Source organism: Telmatherina bonti (assembly GCF_933228915.1).
Source record: "Telmatherina bonti genome assembly, chromosome: 2".
In the NCBI taxonomy this organism is placed as follows: Eukaryota; Metazoa; Chordata; class Actinopteri; order Atheriniformes; family Telmatherinidae; genus Telmatherina; species Telmatherina bonti.
The window spans coordinates 14,482,000-14,496,999 of NC_136620.1; the positions used below are offsets into that span (position 1 = coordinate 14,482,000).

The 15,000-nt window shown below is 38.0% G+C and overlaps 1 protein-coding gene across 1 annotated transcript in view; it reads left to right on the forward strand.

The window, feature by feature from the left end:
- The window catches only part of cadps2 (Ca++-dependent secretion activator 2), a gene marked incomplete at both ends in the record, with an annotated part of 215,682 nt that extends 207,806 nt beyond the window's left edge, over positions 1 to 7,876 (forward strand). Inside the window, 2 exons of the mRNA XM_079247774.1 lie at positions 6,231 to 6,335; positions 7,709 to 7,876. Of these exons, the coding sequence (XP_079103900.1) occupies positions 6,231 to 6,335; positions 7,709 to 7,876 (273 nt within the window). The remainder of the gene's footprint in view (positions 1 to 6,230; positions 6,336 to 7,708) is intronic.
- Between the last annotated feature and the right edge of the window lie 7,124 nt (positions 7,877 to 15,000).

Sequence of the window (15,000 nt, forward strand, 5' to 3'; positions counted from 1 at the left end):
TGTGTGTGTTTTATATATACAGTGAACCCTGTACACCAGTGGAGTTTATTTGAGCTTTATGAGATTTTGCAGTATCTGCTGGAAGCAGCATCAGAAGATGCAATACTGTGCTCATATAGGGATGGACATGGTCACCAGGTTGTGGTGTTTAAACCATGTCATGTTGGTACCAAGGGACCCAAAGTAGACCATTACACCAGCAGCATCCTAAAGCTTTGGTCCAAGGCAGGATTGATCCATGTTTTTATGATATTTCCATCAAATTCTGAACCTAATTCTGAATGTGGAAATAAAATCGAGATTTATCAGTCAGGCAAAGTTTTTATTTCTTGTTTTTTTCCAGTTTTGATAAGTCTGTGTGATTTGTAGCCTCAGATTCATGTTTTCAGTTGACAGGAGTGGTTTTCTGCTGCTATAGCCCATCTCAGTCAAGGTTGAACATTTTCTTAGTATAGAGATACTATTCTGCATACTTTGGTTGGAACCAGTTCTTGTTTGACTTTGTCATCTTTTTTTCATCTCTAGTCTGCCTGTTCTCCTCTGATCTCTGACATGAACAAGCCATTTTGGCCCAGACACCTGCTGAATATTTTCTTTCTTTGAGATCATTCTCTGTAAACCGTACAGATGGTTGTGTGTGAACATTTCAGTAGGTCAGCAGTTTCTGAAATACTCAGACCAACAACTGTACCGCATTCAAAGTCACTTAAATCCTTCTTAGTTTGAACTTCAGCAGGTCATATTAACCATGACTACATGCAGTGACTTGTTGGCATATGATTGGTTGATTAAATATTAGTGTTAACAATCAGGTGGTCTTTAAGTGTACATATTAATGTAAATAGATGGATATAATATTCTGTTCCTCTTGTTGACAAAAAATCTCCATCTTTTTTGTTTCTAAACTGATGTTTCTTCAAAAGGTTTTAATTAAATGTAATATATTCTGACTTATCATGTCCTTAGAAGAGTCGTTTTAACCTCTTCTGGACCACAGACCCCTGTACAGGAGGCAGCATGAGATAAATGCAGTACTGAAAATATTTATACACATGTGGAAGCAAGAATCCTAACATTTTGCCAATCGAAATGATGGTGCAAAACTCAACTGAAAGACTCAACCAAACAGCCATCAATATCAAACACAATTCAAATTCCAAGCAGTCACATGAGAATGCAGCAAAAACATGACAGCAGCGCTGTCTGCTATAGAGCAAACCACAGTGTGTCTTATTTACATTTCACTATGTGTCAGGTGAATTTTCTCTGAAAGTAAATCACTTGATTCGGTCTCAGCTTCCTTTTAAGACAAAGGTCATACAAATAGCCTTGTTAAGTGTTGAGAAATTCTTCATTTATTTTGAGTATCTCACATGTGACAGGAGGCAGAAAAAATAGACCTCGAGATGGAGAGATTTAAACATGTCTGTTAATTTAAACCATATGAAATTAGTGTTAATATTACCTCCGCCAAGTCGGAGGTTGTGCACTATACGTCTGTTTGTTGGCAACAAAACTTTCAAGAAGTCTCACAAATGGAATAAAGAACAAAGAGTTACATTTTGGGGGAGATCCAAATCACTCCTTGCATCATGATTTTTCTTTTTAAGGATTCTTTACTATGAAGAGATGGGGATCATTTTTCTATTAGAGCTTCTAACTCACAAAAAAAGAAATTACATTGACTCTCCGAGGGTTTTGTGTTGAATTTGAATCTGCATTTGTGAAATGAATATTCTTGTTAACAGACTTGAGGGGGGGTGTGCTGCTTGATTACTTCAGTATAACTGGGAGCTAACATGAATGAAGTCAGAAGGTTCTTAAGGCATAGACAAAATAAAAAGAAATTGCTCGACCTTGAATGATCATGGACGTGTTTTGCCTTTTCTCAAGTGCATAGACCAACCTTTGGACTGTTTTCCATCTTTAAATTGGAAGGTAATTACAGATCTTGTTATTGTGTGAAGTTAAGGCTGCAGCTCCCTCAAAGTACATCTTAATATTATGGGTCATTATGGTGTCAGAGCAATTTTCCTCAACATTCTTGTAAGTGTGCTAACAGAAAAAATTGTGTGCATTTTACCAGCCGTCTCTGAATGCTGCAGGTAAAAGACAGAACCTGATTTTTTTTTCTCTCTCTGAAGTTCAAAGCAGAACCCTGAACCCTTTCCTTGACATGCGGTATTCAGCAGTTTTCCAGTAAATGGATGTCTTTGAATAAATAAATGTTTTACCCTCTTTGAGTTTTGCCATTTTCATGCTGCAAATCCATCAACCCCGTGTTGTCGGGTCATCAATGGGACTGAAGTGAGGCATTTCACAAGCTGTCGGCAAGCAATCTGCTGTCATCCGAACTCAGAAGGCAAAACACATGGACCATAAACAGTCTTTGCTCAGAGAGCAGATGTAACTTATTTATTATAAATGTTCTTTACAGAGACATTTGAATATTTGTAAAGAAAAACATTTCATTGAGTTTATACATAGGTGTTTGCTGGTTGCTACCTGACTTCAAAAACATGCTTTTGTTCTCCAGCAATGTGTAGTCACATCATTCACCCCAGAAAATCAGCCATACAGAGTCTCACATTTGATGCTTTTCCACTGTAAAGGCTATATTTATTAATTTTATATTATAAAATTGAACTTAGAGCATGCTCTCAGGATATATCACAAATCAACTCAAGTTCCACAAATTGCAAATTCCCTTGAAGAAGCAATAGACTTTCATATTTGTAGGTCTCATGGTAGGCCTGACTGTATTGCTGCCTCTGAAATTCTGATAGACACACTCAGTATTTACATTTCTGCATAAACATAAAGAAACTGTTTTGGTTATCTTTGTCGTTTAACTATTATGTTTTGTTTAAATGTCCATACTATTCCAGTGCTCACGCCATTTTCTAGGGTTGTCCAAATGTCTACAGAGAGGAATGCATCATGTTATTGGTCATTATCCTTAATCCATTAACCCTTCCAATGCCAGTTTAATTATGTGAATTGCTCTAAAAATTATATTAATAAGTTTAGCAACAATATTCTTTTGATTGCATTCGTGCTGCCATTGGGTAACCTTGGTTGCCAAAAATGCCTCACTGACTTCCATTAAAATGACATATTTTCATCTCACTGTCATTACAAGTTAAAACCATTCATTCTTTAATGTCAGTGTTTCATTTGGGGAAAAAAAAAAGGATATCATGGGGCTATCGGACTACCAGGGGACCCAAGATTTTTTTTATTTGTAAATTAATGTTTATGGGTGTGTATTTAATTTTCTAATTTACATCTACTCACTGTTTTGATAATCAGATTTTTTTTCTCACGTACAAAGGAATCTCTCAGTGGCCGTTCCTCTGCTCAATAATTTGGCAAAAATACAATAATTTCTTGCATCTGCCTACAAAGTGAGACAAGCTGAGTCTGGTTGAATACAATGGAGATGTCAAATATAGCATTTTTTCTTCTAAATTAAATGCTGATATTAAAGAATGAATTGTTTTACACTGTAATGACTATGAGATTATAGTATTTAGTTGTAATGAAGGTCAATAGGGAATTTTTGGCCACATAGGTTCCCAGAGGGAGTATCCGGCACAACATGGAAAATACGAATGTAATCATATCAATCTCGCTGATAATCTTTAGCATATCCAAAACTAATCACCACTAAAGACCCATTACTCTACCCTTTATCACATAGAAATTAGGTGATGTTTTTCTTTTTCTTTTTTATGGTTAATCAATTATCCAAATGATTAAAAAGGCATTTGAAGGCAAGGCACATTTATCTGTGTACACAGTTCCACAAAAAGTGCTTCACAGAGACCTTAAAACATTAGAAAAACATGCATGATTTAAAATTAAAACAAAAGAGAAAGGAAAAGGAAAAATATTAGGTAAAAACCTTAAAATATAGTAAGTTTTATTTACATAACACATTCCAACACAGTATATCCTGACCAAAGTGCTTTAACAAGTTAAAAGTACTATAAAAAAAAAAATAAAAAAAAGAAAAGAACAAGACACACACCAACAATTAAAAATGCAAAAACATACTCAAATGAACCCGACTGACAGACCAGTAATTAATGTGTGGAAGGTCAGGGAGTAGAGGTGTGTTTAGCCGGGCTTTAACGGCTGAAATGAAGGCAGTGCATTTGATGTCAGTTGGTAGCTGGTTGCACAGATGCATGGCAGCCACAGCAAAAGCTCTGTCCCTTCTCCTTTTTAACCCCGCAATGACCAAAATTTAAGAAATTCAAGCTTAAAAGAAACAGAGATATGGACTTCTAAATAAAAACAAAATGCAGCAGAGAACAGGTGGGTTTTAACCTGAATTTAGATAAAAATGAGTGTTTCAGCCAATCTGAGGATTAGACGGTGACACGGGAGTGGATTTTCACTCCTATCCCATCCCACTCCCACAGAAAAAATCTTGTTCTGTCCAAATCCTGGTAAAATCACTCCCAATCCCATCCCACTCACAATGAATCCCACTTTCTCTTTTTTTTTTTTTTTTTTTTTTCTATAAACCTGTCCTGTCCAGCATCTCAGCATACAGAACAGCAATCTGCGTGCCATATTTTTGCCAGGCAGATTTGCTCTGTCAAGGGAGACATCTCATGTATATAGATGTGCTTGATAATCTGAATATTTTTATTATTATGATAATTTTTTTTTTTTTTTTTTTTTTTTTCCCTTTTTTCATTTTGCAATCATCGTCAGTCTTGATATGGCCGAGCTGGACCTGGCAGGGAAAGAGGGAAAAAAAGAGGAAATGAAAGGAGGAAAAAGAGAGACAGAAAAGAAAGGTGTGTCTAAGCTGCTAAAGTTACAGTATTTGCAAAACAATATAAAGTACTGAAAAAATACAAAATGAGAGTGGGAATGAATCCCACTCTCATTTGCTCAAGTTTGTTTAGTCCTTATGCAATACATTGAATTTGATTAAATGATTAAATTCTGCTAACCTAATCAACGTTGCGTCGTAAATCATTTTTTCCCAAATTGGTTTCTCTGTGTGTGTTTGCTAACTCCATTCCTTTTGTTATTTCGACTACGATGGGAAAGCAACGGCCAGAAGCAGTGTTGGTTTCTGGGTAGGGTAGTTCTTTTTGACTTTGGTTACTGTGTAGGATTACTCAGTGAAAACTATAAAATGGCGGCACCCGTCTTTTTTTTCTTTATCTTTTGTCGGTTGTTGGTTGGTTGGTTCCCCCTCCCATCTGCTCCCGTTAACTTTTTATCCTGTTCCGTCCCAATCATATGATTAACTTTTTATCCTGTCCAATCATTCCATCCCAGTCACATGAATAATAGTAAAATTGACTCCCATCCTGTGGGAATCCTGCAGGAATCCCGTAACCCATGGGATTTCTGAAAAAATGTCAGCCTCTCCTGGGGATTTCTGTAAGTTTGTTCCAGGAATGTGGAGCATACCTGGCACATAACTGTACCAAAAGTCTTCAAACAATTGACTGTTTGGTGGTTTAGAACATATTTTAAGTTTAAGTGACTTGTGATTTTAAAATTTTAAAAAACTACACAAATAATAATGCAATCAAATATTTTGCTAATTTTTCGGCATATCCGTATCTCTAATCACCACCAAAGACCCATTCCCCTTCTATTTATAAAATGGAAAATAGTTCAGTTATCTGTTGATTTTGTAATTATTAATGTAATAGTGGCAAACTGCCACTTTAAGGGTCAAAATCCTAAAAACTGTTGAATGTTTGGTGGTTTTCAGCAGGTCTGAACTGTTTCAGGTGATTCATGTAAAAAGCAGAAAACGTATTGATGTGTGTGGACATTTTTGACCAACAAGTTCACCAGATGGTAATACATTTGAAGAGGGCACAAGAGTTGAAAAAAACGTGACTGTCATCATTCATTCATTCATTCATTCATTCATTCATTCATTCATTCATTCATTCATTCATTTTCTAAACCGCTTTATCCATTCAGGGTCGCTGGGAAGCTGGAGCCTATCCCAGCTGTCTATGGGTGAATTCAGGGTACACCCTGCACAGCTCGCCAGTCAATCGCAGGGCAACTGTCATCATATAAACTTAAAGGCTTTGGTCAAATTTAATGCCAAACATGCAGCTGTAAACATTGATGTAAACAAACAAGTTTTGATTATAATTTCATTCTTCAACATTAACTTCTTCTTCTAATATGCATAACTTTTTGTATGTGTGTGTGTGTGTGTGTGTTTGTTTCAGCAATGGTACACAAGCATCATGAAGTTAATGTGTATTTGGCTCACTGACAGACTGGATCTCCAGCTCCATATGTACCAGCTGAAGACACTCATTAAGATTGTGAAGGTAAACAGATAAAATATATTTATCCTTCAGAGTGACAGGTGACCTTTGGCTCCCTGACTCAGAGTTTCCATGACTGGCAGTGAATCAGACAGAAACTAGCCCCACTGAATTATCAAAATCTTAAATTGTGGCTTTTATCCATTAGCGATAGCATCTTTTTCCTTCAGAGAATCGTACTGCTGGATATAATGCAAGAGGCAATATTCAAATTAAACAAAGAGCCAATATTCAAGAGGCAATATTCAAATTAAACAAAGAGCCAATCAATCACAGAGTTTAGCAAAGGTGTAAAAACACATTAATCTGCATCAGTACATTTATTTGATCATTAATTATCCAGTCAAATAGCTTTATTTTATGAAACATTTGCACATGCATGCATACATAAATGCAGTATAGGTAAAAGGTGAAAGCAGTAGAGGTGTGTTAAAAGCAGACCATCACACCACTTGGTGTGAACCAAGCAGGAACAGAAAAAAGGAGGCCTAGCACTGAGACTTGTGGGACTCCGAGGAGAATACCAAGGCCTGTGCAGAATGTTTGATCGACCAAATAAGACTTGAACCCCAGAGGAGCTGTGCAATTAATGCTCACTCAATGTTCCAAACCATCTGTTAGGATAAATACTTTGCCTAAAATGGCTTGGTGGAGGTCTGAGCTTTCTGAGTGCTTCAATTTGGCATTTGTTATGAACAAAAGTGATTGTGTTAAACCAGGATGTACCATGATCTCATATAGATCACTGGATCTTGATTTGTATCAAATCAAAACCATGTCATGGCAGAATTTGTGAGATTGTGATACTCTGGGATCAAACTTGTTCTTTGTACAGATTCAGTCTTTGGACTTGAGAAGGAAACATGTGTACAGGGAAAACATATCAGCTCCAAACAGAAAGATCCCATTAGACCTATAATGCTCAATGGACGGAGACTAAGTTGCTCCTCTAAATTGTGACGAATTTCAGTAAAAGTAGTTGCAACTGATGGTGAAAAAATGGGGGAAAAATACAAATTAACATCAAACTGTCCTTGAAAACAGCAGAGCGAGGAGGCACACATGAAAGAACACTGCTCAACTGTCAGCTGCTGCTTCCCACTGTCTTTGTCGTTTCAGAGTTTTAGTTTAACTAGAAAGCGATGAGACAAGGAATAATTGAAGCTACTGAAGATAAAAACTGCTCAGACACCTGGGTTTGCCTTCCCAGTTTGACACATAAAAGACTGTGAATGTCCTTGAGCCTCAATTTTTTTTCAGCTTTTGTCCTTTTAAATGGCACATAGCAGCCGTCTGCTCCTGCTAACTGCATTCCTAAGATGCTCTCTGTTTTTTCTCCCCTTTATCTTTTTTTTACCTATCTCCCCCTTTAACAGAAGACCTACCGTGACTTCAGGCTGCAGGGTGTCCTGGATGGCACGCTCAACAACAAGAGCTATGAAACTGTCTACAATAGGCTGACGGTGGAAGAAGCTACAGCAGCTGTCAAGGCAGGCGATGGTCTCCAGGGTATCAGCATGAGAGACAGTGACGAGGACGACTGAACTCAAACTGCAAACATCCTCCTTTCACACATCACATTCACTACCTGATTAGCATCGTCTTTGCAATATCAGGCCAGGAAATGAAAGCTCAGTTTTATTGAAGAAATGTTAGAAATTCAAAGAAATACACTGCTGCTTGACAAAATGCTACGTTTTTTTTGTTTTGTTTCTTTTTTAATAATATACAACTTCGTCTTATGTCACCAAGTTATTGTGGATGCATTTAGCTCCACTTGGACAATCTTCACTAAATCTGACCTAAAACAATAATATTGATGCAAAATTTATTTAGCTCATTGTTATTGTCAGGAATGGAACAGGAAAAACCTTTTTGCTTACTCGTTTTCTACTCATGCTCAGTGGAGTTGTGCAGATTTACAAATGGAATCAAACTGAATGGCATGTTAGGCCATAATGAACTGATCAGCAACAGAACAAGTTATGCTAATCGAAGCTAATCGAGGCTAACATTAGCTGGGTGGCTGCAGTGAACTGTTTAGATCTCTGGAGCTGCCGTTTTAATACATGAAATAAGTAAGCTTGAAAAAGTTAAACAAAAATGACGCTCCAGTCAGTAGATATCCTGATTTGTCGGGATCCCCATACCTCACGGTGTAATTGCTAAGCGGCCTTTAACAGAATCCTGCAATGTATTGTTTAGTTGTGTCACAAATGACTCGTGGTGGTCACGACAGTTTTACCCATTTTAGAGGAGATTGGCAGAACCTAACCTGTCATTTATAGGAATGGAAACAATTAATAAAACAACACAAAACGATAATAAGCATTTTTGCTTACTTGTTTTCTACTTCTTTTCTGAGTTGTATGGTTAAATATAATTGAATATGATGTTAGGATATGACTGGATGAGTAACCAAACTTTACGCTAATCTGTTCTAGCGTTAGAAGATTGATTGTTGTGGACCATTTTGATTTACAGCTGGACTCAGTTTTGATAAAATAATGTTACTATGTTAGCAGGGGCTGAATAAAAATACTGCAAAGACATTCATGACCCCTTTACTTTCACTTCAACACTGAAGTGGTCCACTTTAGCCTATTTTTGCAATGTGTTGTTGATAACCAGATAAACCAAAAGCAATATTTTTTGCTGAATCAGTTTTGGTAGGTATACCAAACCAAACAAGAAGTGAGAGCAAACTGGAGTCTCAAAAGTAAACAGTAAAAACATAATAATCACACCTGGGATTTGAAGTGTAGGATATGAGCAGAGATATTTATCTGCTATGTTGATCCAGAATGTTTTATTTAGTCAGGGATGTGTGGTAAACTTAAACACTGAGAATAAAACTGGACTTACCTTCTTCCTGTTGTGTCTCCTCTCAGAGTTTTAGCTGATAGTAAGAAACAATGAACAGCCAAGGAATGAGTGCCCTTGCTACTATTGATTTATTTCTTTGCAGCAGTGAGACATGAATTTTTAACAAAAGGCCAGGAAATGTATGCTTCTCACTGCGTACTTCTGTCTGAAGTTATCTGTTATTTATATCTAATGGTTACTTTACAGTTTAACCCTGATAGCACCCCTGTGCTGCTTTTTCATTACAAACAACAGGGTTTTGACTTTGATGCAAGACTGCAGCATTGATCACTGGCTTAAAAATATAAAAGCACAACAAATTTTCATTAAGGTAAACCAGGTAGTATACATTCACAATAAAAGCAGAGAAAATTGTAGAGATGGCAATTTGACAACCCACATACTGGACAGCCCAGTTATCAAACCAGCATCACCATTCTCTCAGTTTAGCCAAATGAAAACAGGCAACCACTTCTCCACATGAATTCTATACTTTTTAGTCAACATTTGTGTTTTTAAGAATATAAATCTCTTGGCAACCCCCCGGTATGTTACGTTGTACTGGACGTTTCTATAAAGTACAGTTTATGTCATGGACCAACGTTTCTGTTGTTTGGGTCTCAAAAGCAGTTTTAGTTACTTACTCTTTTGGAAAACGTACAGGGGTTATTAAACAGCTTTACATCTGACTTTATGGTGACTCAAAAAATTATTCACAAGGAAAAACATTACTCTGATGAACACAGAAGTAAGAATCCATCTTTTCTGATTCTTTTTTAGGTTATTTGGTTTTTGTATTCAAACCTTAGGTAGAATATATCCTTATTTCTCAGGACAGTTTGGATTCATTATCCCACCAATAACGTCAAATGTGTCCTTAAACTTAATCTGTCTTTACAAAATTATTCATTTCAACCTGTCCCATCTTTATTGGCTTGTTTCTTGAGCCATCAGACCTCCAAACCTTTTCATGTCATGTCATAACTTGATGCTCGTATGTACATAAATGCAGGCTGTAGGAAACCAGTTTTTACTCCAATCCAGTCCAATCGGATTTTGTTTGTAGAGCACTTTAAAAACAAAACTGTTGACCAAAGTGCTGTGCACAGTAAAGGTGAAACACAACGTATACTTTTATATATTTAAAGATCTAACAATGTACAGTGTATAAGAAATGGTCATGTCTTTGCAGAATCATCTATCAGTTTTTATCTTTATGGACACTTAAGGATTCACATCCATAACAGGTTTTAGCTCTCACCCTGAAAGCATCATCCACTGAAATTTTGTCTGGACTAATTAACCTACAAATCAGCAGCGAGCCAAGTGTCATTCACTTAACAGGCTGAGTAAACTGAACTGTTCGACTTATTTGTTCGTTATTTAATCAGAAAATCAGGCTTAAAAGTCAAGGTCTTTTTCTATATTTAACAGAGCAGTTGGATGACCAAACACATCCGATAATGACCTGATGGTAATCGACTTTACCTCAAGTCTTAGTCTTCATTTAGTCCTGATTATCTTCTTCTGATATTAGACCCCTTTCAGACCCAACTCTTTACTACATATTATTGCTTCATGTATGAAACATAAACACAACTGAAAAAATGTAAAACTAAAGTCTGTAAATGAAGATAAGATCATAAAGAGCACCTGATTCATCTGCTGACTTGTGGAAGGAAATTGTTTTGAACTACAGTCTGATAACTTATTTCACTTTATTTAATGTGTTACAAAATATCATGTCATATCAAGACAACAAGATACCTTCTGGGCATCACAAAGGGGGGCAAAAATATCACAGTTTATTGTCCATGTAAATAACTAGTAATATTTGGCACAATTGTCTGAGTTCAACTGTTAGCAATTAGCCAAGACAGCCTGTTTGTTAGATTCAGTCATGATACCGAGTGATGGGTCTTCGTAGGACCGCGTGGATGATGACTTTTGTCATCCACTTTAAAGTCTCTGAGAATGTAGCTAACCTCTTTTTAGTGAGGCTCATTTTTATCTGCCTCTTTTCTGAATTGACACACCCCAAAAAAAAATTCAACAAGGTCTGTATGTACAATCATGTTCCGGAAGTAAAGCTGGGACATATGAAATTATGTGACAGAAGTAAGATTACTGCCTGAGTAAATTCACCTGGAATACTTCAGGAAAAAAAAGAAAATGGTCATCACCCCCTAAAAGGAAACCACATTTCTTTTAAAGAACACCAGAGGATAGCAGCCCAGTTCATCTATGGATGAATAAAGTAGTGTCTGTTGAGAAAATTGTGCTACAGTAGGAGTTTTTGGGGTTTTTTTTAAATAAAAGTGTTTTTGTGGAGGTGTTATGCTGGTAAATGTCTGAGGAAACCATTGGCCGATGACGTTGGGAGGATCCAGAAAGTACTAAAGTTAAAGACAGTATATGATAGGAAGGGTCAATACTTCACTACAAAGCCTCCTTTATCTTCATGGAAACTACAGGACTTTCATGATTCATTTACAAAAAAGTCAGAGTCAAACAGAGTTTTGTAAGAGAGGAAATAAACCTCTGACCTAAACACAGCAAAAGGAAAACATGATGCGTGATTTGCTGCCAGCTCCTGGAGTTGCCTCGTTGTGATGAGACAGACATCAGTCTGCTTTCATATCGTATTTCGTCTGTGTGGTTTGCCTGATGGGGAGAAATTAGAAGAAGCTCTAAAAGTTTTCATGTTTTTGTCACATTCCTGTATAATTGCTTGAAGCTGAGTTATGTTTCATTTGGGTGACGACGCTTCATAAAGTCCTTTAACTGAGTTAATACTTGTTGAGATTGCTGCTGCACAAAGATCTTCTCTGCTGCTTGTCAACAAAAAGGTTAAAACATCAATGTGTTAGAAACCAAACCGCTGAGAAAAAAAAACACAAAACACATCGGTGCCATATTTAGCCGAGATGTGCATTGATTATTTCAATGTTTCTTGGACATAATTTAAAATAAAAAGTGGTCAATGGGGAGAAAACATGAGTAAACAAGGAAGAAACACATAAAAAAAAAACATGTAAATAGTCTGAAACTGGTCTTAATGTTCAGTAATATATGACTCACCAGGCTAACTTGAAGTTCCAGATGATAACTGAGTTCCCTGTCCAGAAATAAACACTCCAGGAAGATGTTCGGCTCTTTGCTTGGATGATTGAAAAGGCTGATATGCCAGGGCGCTGACACTTTGTGCATCTCTCACAGACGGCATACAGTCCTAAACAAAGGTCGCCATTTGATGCCCTGTGAAAAGAAAGGGCCAGATGTTCACATCTTCACACTCTTCTAACAGATTCTCCCTCCTCCGAGCTAATACAGGTTTGCTGCTCTGCTGTAGCCTCTGAATCTGCATCCTCTGTAGCTTAAAATCTCCCTCCAGTCGCTCCGAGACTGGTGGCCTCAGGTGATGAAATGACATATCACCTTCTGCAGTTCTACATTCTGCACAGGTTTGCACAAACACCACAAGAAGGGGGTTAAAAAACGTCTTTAAAAAGTGTAAATTCACATGGAACCTGGCGACATCTTGATGTGGTTGTAGCCATGCTATCGTGTCTCTCTGTTGTAAAGAGTAGTGAGTTGTAAAGTGATGTGATGCCTGTTATGCATCCAGTATGAATCATGGTCTTAGAGATGTGCCATCAGACTGAAGCAGTCTGGACTTTCTGACTGGGTCACTCCTGGGAGTACATATGTATCTGATAAATGTTTAACCTGGCCAGCAGCGACAAGATGACATGTTTAATTGTTGCTTTGAACTCACTCGTGTCGGTTTGTTGTTGAGAAAACAGCTGTCTGTAAACCGTGTTTGCTTCCCTTCGAGTTTTTGTTCCAACTGTTCTGTCCAGTTTGTGTCAGTACAGCTCAAAGACTAATCTTTAGAGAATGGAAGCAGGATGAAGATGTATATTTATTTTATTTTACACCTTTCTGTTTTTTCTAGGTGTCACGTGTCACTAATAAAAGTGTTTTTAAAGGACTGTTGAATTCACCTTTTGGTTTTGTTTCATCTTATTTTCACAACATGTCAAACTGAAGAGGAGTTTTTCACATCGGTATACAAACTTTGTGTAAGCCAAAGTAAATAAATAATTAGTCATTAATAAATGTCTTACCATTGGAAAGCCTATTATTCTCCACATGGAGCCACATTTTTGTGAGGGAAATGCATCTGTGGGATGAGAAGCAGACCAAGCATGTGGGCAAGTTTGGCATTCTCTGCCAAACAGCTCATTCTTCTGTTGACTCTTGTTCTGAGCTTCTGACTCGGGTGCTCAGACTCATGTGTTGCATTAAAATCACATGTTCTCAAGGTGGAAGTGTGGGTAGAAGACGTGGAGAAGGCTGCTGGTTGCGGGTGATGCAGTGTGATGATGTGGGACAGCGCATGACTGGAAAAGTAAGGCTTGTCATCATTGGAGTTAATCTCAATGTAGAGAAATGCAGCGATGGGATTCTGTAACCAGAGATGATCCCATATCTAAACAGTCCGGGACTGAACTCTCGTCCATGATGAGGCTGACCCCTACAGAGCAGTAGGGAGAGTTTATCACACTACCTGGGTGGAATGGATGAGCTGCCTGTAGTCCTGACCTCAACCACACAAGACATGTGGGATCATCTTGGGTTGCTGTTGGTACCAAAGTGACCAACACAACCACACTGGTTGAAAAATGGGATGCCATCCCAGAGCAGGGTGTGACTGAGCTGGTGATCAGCATGATGCGGTAGTCCTGGTTTGTTAATTTCAATTAAATTCAATTCAATTCAACTTTATTTATATAGCGTCAAATCACGACAATGCCATCTCAAGACGCTTTACAGAGGGGAAAACATAATGAAGGCCAATTCATAACAGCCTATATAAGGAAACCAACAGATTGAGTTGAGTCCAACTCAATCTCCCATCCTGAGCAAGCACACTGGCAACAGTGGGAAGGAAAAAACTCCCTTTTAACAGGAAGGAAAGCTCCGGCAGAACCCGGCTCAGGACAGGCAGCCATCTGCCTCTGCTGTGTGGGGGGAAGAGGACAGAAAGACAACAGACAACAGGAACTGCTACTCCCGGCCAGGGAGACCTGCTGAGACAGGAGACATACATGTTAATGATGCAACACTGTTATTGGGGGGGATAAAAGAGAGAGATAAAGAGAAAAAGAAAGAAGCTCAGTGTATCAGGAAATGTCCCTCAGCAGTCTAAACCTATAGCAGCATAACTAAGGGATGCTAACCATCCCTAGCTATAGGACTTATCAAAAAGATAAGTCTTCAGCCTAGTCTTAAAGGTGGGGAGGGTGTCTGCTTCCCTAACACTAACTGGGAGCTTATTCCATAAGAGAGGGGCCTGATAGCCAAAGGCTCTGCCTCCTGCTCGGCTCTTTGAGACTCTAGGAACCACAAGTAAACCTGCAGTCTGCAAACGAAGTACTCTGCTTGGTATATAAGGAACTATGAGGTCTTTGATATATAGTGGTGCCTGGCTGTGGAGGGCTTTATATGTAAGGAGAAGGATTTTAAATTCTATTCTAGATTCAACAGGCAGCCAATGAAGAGAGGCTAAAACTGGAGAAATATGATCTCTCATGCTGGTTCTGGTCAGGACTCTGGCTGCAGAATTCTGGATCAGCTGAAGGGTTTTCAGGGCATATGTTAAACAAAGTTGTTAAATTACCAACACAACTTTTTTCTTCAGACTTCCAGCCATCCATATTCTGAACCACTTCGTCCACTTCAGGGTTGCTTGAAAACTGGAGCCTATCCCAGCAATCATTGCTGGAGAGGCAGGGTA